The sequence below is a fragment of the Melanostigma gelatinosum genome (assembly GCF_949748355.1).
Source record: "Melanostigma gelatinosum genome assembly, chromosome: 3".
In the NCBI taxonomy this organism is placed as follows: domain Eukaryota; kingdom Metazoa; phylum Chordata; class Actinopteri; order Perciformes; family Zoarcidae; genus Melanostigma; species Melanostigma gelatinosum.
Genome location: NC_136636.1, coordinates 2,203,825 through 2,218,824, shown reverse-complemented (window position 1 = coordinate 2,218,824; position 15,000 = coordinate 2,203,825). Strand labels below are relative to the sequence as shown.

Genomic DNA, 15,000 nt, shown 5'->3' with positions numbered 1-15,000 from the left:
CTTGAAGGCAGCAGCAGCCTCCTTCACACTCCTCCCTCCCCTCCTCACCCACAACCCTCCCTCCCCTCCTCACCCACAACCCTCCCTCCCTCCCTCCCTGCTGCCTTCTTTGCATCACTACATTTGTGTCGTCTGTCTCTTCCCGGCTCTTCTCTCTCTCCTTCACGCCTGCTTTGCTCTCGGCCTTGCTGTCTGCATGTGTACGTTATGTGCTTCAGTGTGTCCATGCATGTGCCTGTCTGTATACTCTCAATGTGTGTGTGTTTGTGTGCGCAGCGTCTTCCTCTCTCCTCATTTGTATTCGGCTCGTCTTGGACCAGGTGGGTAATAACAAGCAGCAAAGGCCAGGATGTCACCGTTCCACTCAGCTGCTGGCTGGCTGCTGACATCAAGCCTCTGCTACAGCAGCACGCACACACACACACACGCACACGCACACACACACACACACACACACACACACACACACACACACACACACATTGCCGCTACCACACCTGCTAAAACACATGCTTACTGTACAAACGCACTGATGCATGCAATTATTATATCTGTTATGTTAATAGAATACACTTTTTTAAATTCTTGTATATCTGTGCATGAATGTACAGGGGAGAGTGTCAGTGTTCCAGGAGTGATGACATGAGTCTTAGTTCAACATACATTTAAAAAAATATTTGATCACATCTGTTATTACTAATATTTGTCTGATTTCTGGGTATTCACATTTAAATTTTTTTGAAACTACAGTTCCCATGATGCTTTGGGTAGAGAGAGTATAACGTTGCATGGATTCAGTGAGTTATGTTGTGAGCTACAACTTGAGTTGAAGTTGAGTTTTGTCTTTGAGCCTGTATTTGTTTACATTAGTCCAGTTAAATCCATGGATTTACCGACAACGTAGCCTCATAACTATTCGTGAGATAACATTGGTTTGTGGACTGATGTTTTGAAACCTTAAGTGTGGCGATTTCGCCGTGGCCATCTGACTTTTTGCAACCAGTGAATTCGATTATTATTAGTGCTGGGCAACGATTAAAATATTTAATCGCGATAAATTAATGAATGCGTTAACGCGAAATTAACGCGTTAACTTGCCCAGCATTAGTAGAAACAGTTTCTCTATCACGTTAAAACTCTGCGGTCGGATTCGGATCCGGCCAGCCACATCTCTAAATGTTTATACAGTAATAGTTACAGTTCTAAATCCTACTCACGGGGTCGATTAAAAGAAGAGAAAACAAAACCGAACAAAACTGTTGGGGTCTGACCATATGGCTTCAACATGTGCTGTGGAACAAAGAGAGTCAGGCCTTCCCTTTTGCAAGCACAGGTTTCATCCTCATTGTGGTTTGATGAGCACCAAACCTCCTCTGAAGGAATTTCACATTAGGGTGTGAGTTTCCTCCCCCCGCTGCAATCTCATTGGCCGAGAGCCAAGACACCCCAGGACCCCTGTAGTTCAGACACTGTTCTACAAAACTCGTGCAGCCCCCACCTCAATGCTTTTTCCCTTCGACCTCCGTCGAGCTAGGGAGCACACCAACGTTGTTCCTCTTTTTAACCAAAATCCTAGGTTTCAGTTATATTCGCTGGCCGAATTCACCAAACTGTCTATTTTATCTTTGTTCGTATTCACGAAGCGAACCCGTTTAATCCTGCAGAAGTGAAGACGCAAGCCTTCTTCAGAAAGAGAGAGAGAGAGAGCTTCCACTCTACACTCTCACCAAGCGCCTCGTCTGCTCCGGCCATAAGGACGCGAAGGTCCCTTATCGAGACGACAGCGATCCTCTCCCACCGAGAGAAACACGGCTTCCGCAGCCGCAGGCTGAGCCCACCGAAGCTCAGAAGAAACCCCTCAGAAGACTCCCCTCCATCACCACGACTGCATCGTACCGTAAGGCAAATAGATTCTGGGCAGAGTTAGAGAGAGTTCATTTGTGTTTATTTTATCTTGTTTGCGTGCTTAAAGTACTGTTCATTTTTATAACGTGGTGTATGCTTAATAATCGCCGACACTAACGATCGCTGAGATCTTAGGGGTTGTGTAGAACTAGCGTGTATTCCATGCTACTGTGATCTGTGTTGAGCGAGCCGCCTAGTGAGGTCGAAGCTGCTTCTCATCAGTTCAGGAGGTCAGAATCGGCTGAGACTGTTCTACTATTACTACTACTACTACTACAGTAGCTAAACAAAACAAGCTGAAGGATTAACACACTAAATGACCTAAATTAGGCCCAGACACCAGTTAAAACTCTTACTATGAGAAGGTTTCTTTTGGTCGGATCGGTCCTTCGAGTGGTGAATGCACTTGGTTTGTGCAGCTCCGTCTCTGCAGAGAGGAGGGCTCTTCGGCGAATAAAAAAGGGAATTGTCGTCCTTTAGCCGGCACGGTATACATTAATGGTGAGAGAACGCGTCGTAGAAGTTATCCGTTCTCTCACTGCAGGATCCAAAAGCAAATATATAAAACCACAGTCTATGTTCGTCCAACGAATTTAACTTGTGACCTAAAGGTTTTCTCGAGAGGCAAACGTTTCCTTGGGGACCTCCTGGCACCAAGCAAGCTCGAATGGAAAGGGATGATTTGAAACTCGCGCTTGGTTTTATCAGATGCCTGTCCTCAGGTCATAAAACCGGTGAGGGGTCCCTTTTGGCCAATGAGGGACCAGTATTAAGTTTGGCTGGAACTCTGAGGTGTGGCATATTCCTTAGATCCTGAGTGTCCCATTTCCCAGGATCAGGTCTCTTGTTAAATATCAGGCCAGCATATGCTCCTTTGTTTAAAAAGCACATGTGAGGGCCTTAGACTCCAATAACTGGATCCAACTCACCACCATATCAGCTACAGCCACAGGGCTCTTTTGCTCAAGGTGTTCTGGTATCAGGTAGATAAATACAATGGAACACGGTCTTGGGGGTCACAACACTTGCAAGGCTGGACATGTGGATCTGGTGATTTGCCAAACAAGTGGCAGGTGAAGAAAGGTACTGATTCGGGATCATCCATCCATCCATCCATTGTCCACCCCTTATCCGGGGTCAGGTCGCGGTGGCAGGAGGCCAAGCAGGCTGACCCAGACTTCCCTCTCACCAGCAACATGTTCTAGCTCATTCTGGGGCATCCCGAGGCGTTCCCAGGCCAGCTGGGAGATGTAGTCTCTCCAGCGTTTCCTGGATCTTCCCCCGGGTCTCTTCCCAGTTGGACGTGCCTGGAAAACCTCCAGTGGGAGGCGTCCAGGAGGCATCCTAATTAGATGCCCAAACCTGGGCAACTCAGGAAAAGGACAAAGTCCAACCCCTCTCCAGGAGCTTGGTTCCAGAGCCAGCGCAGTGTATGGAGGTGAGTCCAACTATATCTAGCTGGTATCGCTCCACCTCCTACACCAGCTCTGGCTCTTTCCCCGCTAGCGAGGTGACGTTCCACGTCCCTAGAGCTAGTCTATGCTGCCGGCGATCGGCTCGCCCAGGCCTCCCGCCTGACCCGCCGCCCGGTCTGCATTGCACCCGACCCCAATGCTTGTCCCTGCGGGTGGGGGGTCCACAGGGTGGTTGCTCCATGCTGTTTCTTCGGGCTGAGCCCGACCGGGCCCCATGGGCGAAGGCCCGGCCACCAGACGCTCGCCGACGAGCTCCACTCCTGGGTCTGGTTCCGGGAGGGTGCCCCGGTTTCCCTGGTCCGGGCGAGGTGGCTGAAGTCCGTGGGCTGCTTATCATTAGGGTCATTTTGAACCACTCTTAGTCTGGGAAAATATGCATTTATAGTATTTACAGTTTGTAAAAAACACTTGAGACACTCATCTGATTTAGTTTATGTTGATTTCTGCATGACTACACTGCAGTCCTTTTTGATTGAAGGCAAATGTGCCAAATAACCAGAAAAAAAGAATTCCTTTGTGGACCTCAAACTTTTACAAGCTCCATCTAAACTGAACAACTAACCCAGTTAATGTTATTGTTCATGAGCTCCACGAAGCTTATAGTCTTCCGTAATATACTGATGAAATGAGAAAGCACCTGTTAATTAGTAACTTTTAGAGGTGTGGGAGGTTCTATTGAACTTTGGAATAGAGAACACCTCACCTGAGACGAACTACGAAACAGTTTGTGATTCTTCCTCACTAAAGAGACACGCAGACTGAGAGAGAGACGATCAGATTCACCTTCAGACCAAACTAACAACTTCCTCTGAGTGAGTTCAGCTCCAGGAGAGAAAAGAGGAAAACTACAACACTGCTGCTTCAACCTGCTGACGCTCCACACACTGAATGTGAGTTTGACTAAAAACTGAAGTTAGTAGAGGAGGGAGGGGAGCCATGACTGATGTCCTTTCTGTGTTTTCAGCTTCACTCAGAGACAACATGGCTTCGAGATCAGAGGAGGATCTCTACTGTCCGGTCTGTCGTGAAGTCTTTAGAGATCCTGTTGTTCTGTCATGTAGCCACAGCTTCTGTAAAGACTGTCTGAAGAGCTGGTGGAGAGAGAAACCAACTCAGGAGTGTCCAGTTTGTAAGAGGAGAAGATCTTCAAAGTCAGATCCACCTGTTAGTTTGGTTATAAAGAATCTGTGTGAGTCCTTCTTACTGGAGAGAGATCAGAGAGCTTCAGAGCCTCTCTGCAGTCTGCACTCTGAGAAACTCAAACTCTTCTGTCTGGACCATCAGCAGCCAGTGTGTGTCGTCTGCAGAGATTCAGAGAAACACAGCGACCACAGATTCAGACCCATCGATGAAGCTGCTCGACAACACAAGAAGAACCTTCAGGAAACTCTGGAGCCCTTAAAGGAGAAGTTAAAGGTTTATGAAGAAGTTAAAGTGAAGTCTGATCAAACAGCACAACACATGAAGGTCCAGGCCCGACGCACAGAGAGGCAGATTAAGGAGCAGTTTAAGAAGCTTCACCAGTTTCTAGAGGAGGAAGAGGAGGCCAGGATGGCTGCACTGAGGGAGGAAGAGGAGCAGAAGAGTCAGATGATGAAGGAGAAGATGGAGGCTCTGAGCAGAGAGATAGCAGCTCTTTCAGACACAGTCAGAGCCACAGAGGACGAGCTGAGAGCTGAAGACGTCTCATTCCTCAACAACTACAAGGCTGCAGTGGAAAGAGTCCAGCAGCGCCCCCTGCTGGAGGATCCACAGCTGCTCTCAGGAGCTCTGATAGACGAGACCAAACACCTGGGCAACCTGGCCTTCAACATCTGGAACAAGATGAAGGACATGGTCTCCTACACTCCTCTGATTCTGGACCCAAACACTGCTGATCCAGAACTCATCCTGTCTGAAGATCTGACCAGTGTGAGACGAGGAGAGGAACAGCAGCTTCCTGATAATCCAGAGAGGTTTGATGTAGACTGGTCTGTTCTGGGCTCTGAGGGATTTAACTCAGGGACTCACAGCTGGGATGTTGAGGTAGGAGACAGTACACTCTGGAGACTGGGTGTGTTAGCAGAGTCTGTCCAGAGGAAGGGAAACATAGAGTCTGGATTATGGATAATACAGTTCTATAAAGATAAATACTTTGCATGGTCACCATCAGGTCCACTCACTGTTCTCAAAGTGCAGAAGAAGTTCCAGAGGATCAGAGTGAATCTGGACTGGAACAGAGGAACGCTGTCGTTCTCTGATCCTGATACTAACACACACATACACACCTTCACACACACTTTCACTGAGAGGATGTTTCCAATCATCAGCACTTATGATGAACTGAAGATATCACCACTGAAGGTCTATGTGTCAAAACAACAGGTCTGATAGAGACTTTAGTCTGAAGGTGGAGATTATCAGTTATTGACCTTCTTAAAATGTACATCCTGTGTCTCTATGTTTTTACTTTTCAGCAGCAAACTGTAACAGGAAACTAGAGATGCACTGATCTGATCCGTCAGTATCTTTTCAGACCTCCAGTAAGAAGTGAACCTCCGTCATGCGACTGAAGACCCAGAGTTAACCCCGACGTTCCCTCGCTTACCACCAAATCCTGCTCCGTAGTTCAGGGCGGAAGAAAAGGTGGCACGTAAACACCCGATCCAAGTTTCTGAACTTTTATTGTCAGTAGAGAAATGAGATGATGAGAAATCAAGAAGAACCTGCACACATGTGATCAGAAACCTGGATACTGTTAGAATCATATTAACTGTAAATAACCAGGTTTCTTATGATCCATGTAAACAAAAATATACGAGCAACATCATTTTTATGATTCTTTTATGATAATTTCAGTAATCTGTAAGAAGATATCAATTCAGTTTCTCTGCTGACTGAATGACTGAAATTACTTTGATCGGACAAAACAAAAGATGTTTTGTCATATAAATAAAATTTAGTCTCTTCGTGACAACAGATGATTCGAGGTCTGTTCTGAGTTTTCATTCATATATTTGTGTTATAATCTGTGTATTTACAGGCTCTGTCTTCACTGACTGTGCTACCTGTCATGTTGTTGTCGTTTGTTGTGTCTATAACTGATACATATTGTTATCTATAAATGTATCTTCATGAAGGATTCTTTCCCCCTATTTCAGAATGAAATGTAAAGAGATATGTGATGCCAAATCAAATAAAGGAAAATTATGAACAAAGAAAATAAAACAGTGGTGATTATCATACAAACTTTATATCTGATAACAGTGATCATAATTAAAATATATCGTGATCATATCTTCATCTGCTGTGGAGTTTAATACATTTACATGGGATTAATAAACTCACACTGTCAATATCTGTCAATGTGTATTTAGTACATTTGATTTCATGTTTTTCACTGAGTTCATTGTTGTCAGAATATTATTTGGGTAACATCCTCTACGATCTGTGTGTTTCTGCTGCAGCTCCAACTGCTGACAAACTACAATCAATAACTTCCTGATGTTTTTACAACAGCTGCACCTCACACTGTGTCATTTCCCTCCACACCGTCCTGTGGAAAGTTGATTACAATAATTACAATTTTAAGAAGAATGTGTTCATCAGCATCTGCTGTTGCGAAGATTTGTGATATTCTTTGGACTGGAGCTGGGTTAATTTCCTTTTCTTCCAAGGCTTTGTTGCAGCTTAGTTTTTAATGTGATGTAAGTAAATACAAATTAAAAAGTTCTCTTATTCCCCTCTCTGTCTCCAGATGAGACCTTCATCCTAACGATGCAGCATCTCTCCTCCTTGAGTTCAGCATCTCTCTCAGTCTGTAGGAAAAAGCCTCGGAGCCATCCGGATATCAGACACATCCGTATACATCTGTCCTCTTTCAATATCTGTCTCTCTGTTGTCTTCTCTGTTTCCCTGTTATTCTCTTCTTCTCCATCCTCTCTTTTTTCCTCTCAGCCACAGTTCACACTGTGCTCTCCTTCCTTTTTTTCTCCCCAGTCTCCTCGGCAGATCACTCTGTACTTTCTTGCTTTATCTCTGGCTTCCCCACAGATGTCTTATCTACCTCCTGCTTTCTCTTTCGACTGCAAGATCCTTTTTACAAGACAGATCCAAGACCTCTTAAACATGAAATACATTAACGTACGTTCTCACATCTTTGTGACCTTTCATATCATGTGTTTGTTACATGACTTTGTTACATGTTCTTAATTCACTAACTTCTTTAAAGGCGCAATGTGTAAGATCTGGCCGCATGCTTCCAACAATAGGCAGTCGTTAACCAGGTTAGACCCAGATGGCAACTTCCGGTTCTGCCAAGTGAAGCCGATGTGGAAGTGTCTTATACTGGCATTCTCACTACTGACCAGCAGGGGGCGACCCCTCTGGTTGCAAAAAGATGTAACTTGACGAAGAGTCTACCATCATGCTAGCAGCTCTGTGAGGTTGTACTTGATTCGGCCAGTCGGCAAACTCAGGTTCTGAAAAGAGAAGTCAAAGCTTCACGTGTTGAAGCTGCATTCTCTCTAGTGTCCACCAGGGGGCGACTCCTCTGGTTGTATAGAAGTCTATAGAAAATGACTCTACTTCTCTCTTGATTTATTACCTCAGTAAACATTGTAAACATGAGTTTATGTCTCAATCTCTAGTTTCAAGTCTTCTTCAGTACAGCATGATGTTCATTTAGTACATTATGGTCCATTTAGAGTCACACAGACCATAAAGCAGGGGATGCTTTAGGGCGGGGCTACACAGTGATTGACAGGTCGATAGAGCTATTAGAAACGTATACGCCATCTCTACATCACTTCTCCACATTCCAAATATGGTAACCTCTGTTCATTCGGGGCGACCGTGGCTCACTGGGTTAAGAGGGTCGTCTGGGAACCGGAAGGTCAACGGTTCGATCCCCGACTGGGACGTGTCACGTGTCGAAGTGTACCTGAGCAATACACTGAACCCCCGGCTCCCCGGGCGCTGATCACTGGCAGCCCACTGCTCCCTATATACAGGGATGGGTCAAATGCAGAGATACATTTCGTGTATGTGTAAAAATATATATGACAATAAAAATGGTTTCTTTCTTCTTTCTTCTTTCATTGGTTGCAAAAAACAACAACATGGCGACAGCCGTAATTTCAAAATTGCCGAACTCCAGGCTTCAAAACAGCAGTCTCCAAACCAATGGGTGATGTCGTGTCTACGTCCACTTGTTATATACAGTCTATGCTTAAAACGTGGCTTAATGCTAGTTGCTAAAGCTAACCGCCTGCTCACCTCCCGGCGAAGTAGTCTACTCAGGGACGAAATGAAAATAAAAGTCGTTTTCGCCACTTTGGCTGTAAAGAGTTGTGGCCATCCTGCTACGTCGGTTTTGAATGTGAACGTCCGTTCTACTCCTATTATGCTCCCGTGGATTTTACTCTGAGGTTTCTGATAATGAGCTCAGTTTAAATAGTGACATCCATAAGACTTTCTGATCAGTGAGTTAGTTGTAAATCAGTGTGGACTGAACAATCAATTGATCTTCTGTCCGAACAAAATGAAGTGAAGTGCCAGAACGAAAGCACCTTGGTTGAACAGCTGTCACAAACACCTTCCCCTTTAGGAAAAGAAAACTACATATACAAGTCAATGCTGAAAGTTAAAAACGTTCATGATGAAGTGGAGCTCAGTGCCACAGGCTGCAGGATTCCCCATCACCGTGCGCTGACAGCCCTGTTAGGCAGCTCAGAGGCTGGGAGCTTATCAGCTGCCTCTGTGGCCCGAAGCAGTTTAGGTGGACAAGTGTATCCCTGTGGACAGGACACAAATCCACGAGAAGGGTTTACCCCAATCCATCCCTTCAATGCTGAGTGCCGAGCAGAGAAGCTTAGTTTTTCAAATGACTGCCAAAGATCAAAGTCCGGAGCTCACCGTGTCAAACAGGACATTCTTACCTGGCCTGAGGGATGTTGGGAACAGCAGATCATTCGTAATCTCTGCCTCTGGCTGGGTTTACAGCCCCTTAACAAACTGCCAATCACTGGAAAGGTATTTGTGCTTCATCAAAATGTAATATAAATTCACTCTGGTAATACCACAGAAGTTCATCGCATCAAGAAAAGCCTGTAAGCCGGACCTGACGTGGCTCCTTTTTACAAATCTTTATTCAATTCCTCACAACTCTTCACACAGTTACACGAAACTTTTAACTGCTTTGACTTAGAATGCTTTCAGTGACCATATCAAATGATGAGAACTCTTTACTCACTCAAACTCGACCACTGCCAAACCTGTGTATTCAGACTCCTTTCTACACGTTTGCATGGCATTTTTGAAAGAGAAATTTGCAACATTCTTCTACGTCAAAAAATAGTAAAAAAGGAGGAAAACAAGTAGCTAAAGAGGTGATTGGGCCATGCACCGTTCAGTGCCTCATGTCATTCCTGGATGACCGCTATAAAAGAGTGAAAGGTGGAAAAAAGAGGTTAGAAAGGAGGCAAGGACACATGGAGGACAGAAGGTGTGACGTGGAGGAGACACTGCTGCATCGAACATGCAGCTCAGCGCAACAGTTCATCGAACAACATCGATTTTGTAAAGAGGACACATGTGAAGTGAAGTGTAAATACGCAGAAGTTTGGTGGAAGTTGAGTTTGAGTGAGAAAACAATTCATGAATAACAAGTGGTTATTAAATGCATTCACTTCTACGCTGACGACACACTGCTATATTTCCTCAAAACATTGTTTGTTTTTAAATGTATATCTCAATTACCCTATTTAAAACAGCTTATGGTTCCCTTCTCCTCCAATCATCAACTAAGCCACTCCATACAGCATACAATACACATTTATACTTTTCTGTAAACTAATTATATTTTGGTTCAAATGATTGTAATTGCATTTCAAATAGCTATAATTTGAAAACTGTGGCGCGTTTTGAAAGTAAACTCAGTTTAGAGAAATGTGAATAACTAATTGTAAACAAACTGTAATAAAGAAAACATGCAAGTTTTCCCACTTTGTATGTATGGATTCAGTAAAATGTCATTAATACATCTTTAAGTATCCAAAAACAACCAACATATGTTAAACAGAGCTGTGGGGACACGAACCAGAGCTCACATAATCGCTATTCATCCCCGCAGTGCATGGTGGAGTTGTGCTAAAGCTTATTAACACCGTTCAGCAGATTGCATTCCACATTCCTTAAAGGCCTAAATGCAGACACTCATTTCATTTGGCAGTAGTTTTTATAAAATTGTGATCAGACTTGAAGGCCATACAATAATTACAAGAACCTTTAAACTGTTCCAACAAGTTGCCTCCATCCTACTCCTTCCTCGCATTAGAACACGTTTTCAGTTTGAGCCTTGGATGACAATGAGCCACTTGTGTCAGCCTCTGAGAGTTCTTAGAACCTTTTGAAACCCCAAAGGAGAGAAACAACAACACAATCATGCCGAGTCTCTGAGGAGGGGTAACACCTGGGGATTGCAGCTATTGTCTTTTATTAAATCTACCCACTGAGATTGCTTCATCATTCAGGACAGAGTAGCCGATGAGAGCAAACAAGATCTGGGGTCGTAACAAACAGACAGTAAGTAATATGTCGCTCTGTCTACATGCAGTCATTTACCAACCACATGCGCTTTAAATTCCATCTTGATTCATACACAAAATCATTGCAACTGCCTTTTTTTTTTACATCGGTGTCATTTCAGTGCAACATGTGGATCATCGGGTTTCATAACAAAGCCTTCCTCTCTCTGCTCCGATGAGGATGAGATTATTTTCTAATGTCAGATCAGGCTCGTCTGGAAGCCTTTAGGCTGATGGAATGGGACACAACAGTGATAGTCACCCTTTATTGTATTGTGATTGGTTGGTGATTATTAATTGCAGCGTGACAGAGTGTGTGCGTGATCCTCCTGTTATTAAACTGAGGGAGACATGGATGTGTTATTATATAATGCTATTTTACTTTGGCTGATAATGAAAGTCATGAAGACTGTGTAACAAGACTGTGAATTGAGCTCCACATTTAACTGACTTATTCACTATGTGAGAGCGTATGGAAGTTTAAAGCCTTTGACTGCATAATCAATAATCATCAGAGGTGTAGAACTTAAGTCACATGACTTGTACTCGAGTCAGACTCCAGTCGCAACGATGACTTTAGTCCCGACTCAACACAATCAACGGGAGACTTAGAACTCAAACTTGACTTTAATACTAGTGACGTGTTGCTTCACTTGGACTTGAGCCATTTGACTTAGAAATACTTGATCCTTTCACCAAAACACAAATATTAAAAAGTATATTATTTAAAATGTGTGCTCTTCATCACCAGTTGCAGGAGAGAACCATGAAGAACTAGGATTACATTACTGAGCACCAGTTGGAAAACAAATTCTACCAAAGCTGATTTCTTCCCACATGGTGGTCAAACTAAACTGAAATGTGAAGCAAGTGTGAGTAAGTACAGATTACAGACACGCATACGACATTACTTTTAGTGAAGAGTTCATAATGACTTTGAGTTGAGACTCGAAACTCAAAGTTTAGGACTCAGGACTGGCCTGTCTTGACTTGTGACTTGCAAAACAATGACTCGGTCCCACCTCTGATAATCTCTATGATGTCACATGTAGAGAGACTAGGTTGGTTACCTGGAGTTGGCAAACAAAATGTGTCCACAGACGGCAGAAAAACCAGCGGTGATGTAGGAAAAAAGGCGTTAAATCTTTGAAGAGACGTATCATTGTGGACAATAGGAACTTTCATCAGACTGCAGTGCAACAGTGTCGGAGCGTTACCAAACAAGTCCGACTCAAATCTCGTGTCACAGTCACAGTCAGAGGTCAGAGACTGGATGCTAAGGTTTTGGTCACACCAGAACATGGAACAGCAACATTGATCCGCGTGTCTTCTCGTGAATATGGTTCTGGAAGCTTGGTGACAGAGCGACTATTGGGACTGCTAGTCGGGGAACACCAAGCTAACTAGTAGTCAGTCACAACAGATCAACAAGGTTCTTTCTATTTTCTCTGCACTGTTTTGTTTCCTCCCCCATGACAATTTAATTTCTTCTCATTGCAAATCATCACATACTGACTTGGCTCACTTTGTAAATCATTCGGTAACCCACCTGTGATTGTCCACTATGTTAGGTTAAGGAAAAACCTCATGGTTGAGCATAAAATAAGCACATAAACTAAGTAGAACCCAAACAACGTAACATATGTACGGAAAACAAGTGATTCAAAATGACTAAACAACACTTTGGGACATGAACACTGGTCTCCAACACCGTTCTCCTGGTTGAAAGTCCCGTGTTTGTTTAAAACACTCTACTTACAGTTGTCATCTTTTTTTAACAGTTTGTCTCCATTGTTTTGATGTATTGTTAGAAACGCAGCTTTGAGAATCTGTAGCTCAAACACCAAAACTGTTTTTCAATTTGCAAACAGGACATGAGTCTTGTGTTGTCATACCGTCTACTGAAAGTGAAATACTGTAATCACCCAGCCACCAAACCATCCAGCTGTTCACCTTTCATCCACCCTTTCATCCATTGGTTCCTACCTTTTCTGCAGACTGCGCCGTGCCAAAGAAGATGGGTATAAAAGCCAACCATACGATGCAGGTGGTGTACATGGTGAACCCGATGGGCTTGGCCTCGTTAAAATTCTCCGGCACCCCGCGGGTCTTTATAGCGTAAACAGTACACGTCACCATCAATAAGATGCTGTAACCCAACGAACAGATAATCTGAAGATCCGTGATGTCACATTTCAACACCCCTCGGGCCAGATACGGGTTGAAGGTCTTCTGCTCGTCATAGTCTATGACGGTGTTGGGCGGATCCACCACGAACCAGATGAACACCCCAAACAGCTGGAACGAGATCAGGCTGGAGGTGATTGCCAGCTGTGAGGTGGGGCTGATCAGCCTGGGCGCCGTCACTGACTTCTTGCCCTGCTCGAAGATTCGGTAGATGCGGTTGGTTTTGGTGAGGAGGGCGGCGTAGCTGATGCACATACCCAGACCCAGGAAAATCCTTCTGAACGAGCACACGCCAACATCGGGCTTGGCGATCATGAGGAATGTGATGATATAGCATAAAAATATCCCAGTCAGGAGGACGTAGCTCAGCTCTCTGCCGGACGCTCGGACAATCGGCGTATCGTTGTACCGTATGAACGTCGCCATGACGAAGATCGTGGCGATGATGCCGAGCATTGCCAGGAAGACCGGAATCACCGCCCAGGGTGAGTGCCATTCCAGCTTAATGATGGGTATAGGCTGGCATGCCGTGCGGTTGGCATTGGGCCTCATGTTGTAGGAGCAGAGCTTGCAGGTGAACTCGTCGAACTGGTACTGGTAGCCGTCGCAGGACTCGCAGTGCCAGCAGCAGGGAATGCCTTTCACCACCTTCTTCCTCTCGCCGGTTCGACAGGGAAGGCTGCACACCGAGCTAGGAATGTCCTGCTCCCCTCGAGGCCACTGCATGTCCTCGATCTGGAGAGAGAGCAAGAGAGCAATGAACGGTTAGATCAGTGGCTGCCAAAGCTTCCGAAACACAGCACCTTGATAGGCAATAAAGATCTTGTCTGCCTCTCTGACATTCTAAAATGTCAACTTTGTTGAAAAAGGCAATTTTCTTTACCTTGAAAGTTAAAGGGGAAAAAGATTATCTGAAACAAAAATTGGTGTGTGAGTACATCCCATACGTTGTAAAACTTCAATGCACTGAGAAGCCACTTGTAAGTAATGACATTGTAAGAAATTGACGCTGAGGTTCTGGTGTCTCAGTCTCAGATTTATTGCTGAGATTTTTATCTTGCAGTGTGTAGCGCTGCTGTTAAACAAGGGGTTTGCTTTTGGCTCTGACTCAAGCAAAGGTCTCATTGATTTGACAGCTTGACTGCTCCTAATGAGTAATGAATACTCTATTAGTCCAACATCAATATGGATAAATTCCACCTGGACCATAGCGCTGCACTGAGAGGACATCATAGTTATCTGCAATTTCTACTCAGCGTTGCAGCCAGGTGACGTGTGAACTTTTTTGATTTGTTGAACAATAGAAACAGAAACAGTCAAAACCCATCCAAAGTCGAGGGCGTATTTGTTCCACACAGGAGGGTGGATTAGCAAAGTGACACATTTTCTATCCACAAGTATGTGTACTATTCTCTCTCTCTCTCTCTCTCTCTCTCTCTCTCTCTCTCTCTCTCTCTCTCTCTCTCTCTCTCTCTCTCTCTCTCTCTCTCTCTCTCTCTCTCTCTCTCTCTCTCTCTCTCTCTCTCTCTCTCTCTCTCTCTCTCGTTACTTTTCAGAAATCCTCAACTTCCTCTGCACAATGTACAATTCGTCTGTGTTCATTTTACTCCTACTTCATTCGTAATGCATGATTTTACTTGTTAGTATGCTTGAAGTGTTGTTATACTGCAGTACTGGATCAAAATACTTCCCACTTTGTTCCTACTCCGGTGTGTTGCTATAAACGACAGTGTATGCTCTGTTCACGATGCAAAAGCTCAGAAAATCGACCTCACAAATTCACATGACAAAAACAAGTTCGACAAAATATATTGACTGATTGAAAGCCTCAACTCTGCAACATGTGCCATTGATTTGAATGGTTTAGT

At 44.3% G+C, this 15,000-nt stretch overlaps 2 protein-coding genes across 2 annotated transcripts in view; one reads left to right on the top strand and one right to left on the bottom strand.

Annotated features, from left to right (window-relative positions):
* The window catches only part of grm7 (glutamate metabotropic receptor 7), a gene marked incomplete at its 5' end in the record, with an annotated part of 174,029 nt that overhangs the window by 18,157 nt on the left and 140,872 nt on the right, over window positions 1–15,000 (bottom strand). Inside the window, one exon of the mRNA XM_079265687.1 lies at window positions 12,932–13,867. Coding sequence (XP_079121813.1) covers window positions 12,932–13,867 — 936 coding nt within the window. The remainder of the gene's footprint in view (window positions 1–12,931; window positions 13,868–15,000) is intronic.
* On the top strand, window positions 4,347–5,750 carry LOC306775519 (zinc-binding protein A33-like; the record flags this gene model as incomplete). Its single annotated transcript, XM_079265970.1, has 1 exon — window positions 4,347–5,750. The coding sequence occupies exon 1, from the start codon at window positions 4,362–4,364 to the stop codon at window positions 5,748–5,750; it is 1,389 nt and encodes a 462-aa protein (XP_079122096.1). The 5' UTR covers window positions 4,347–4,361.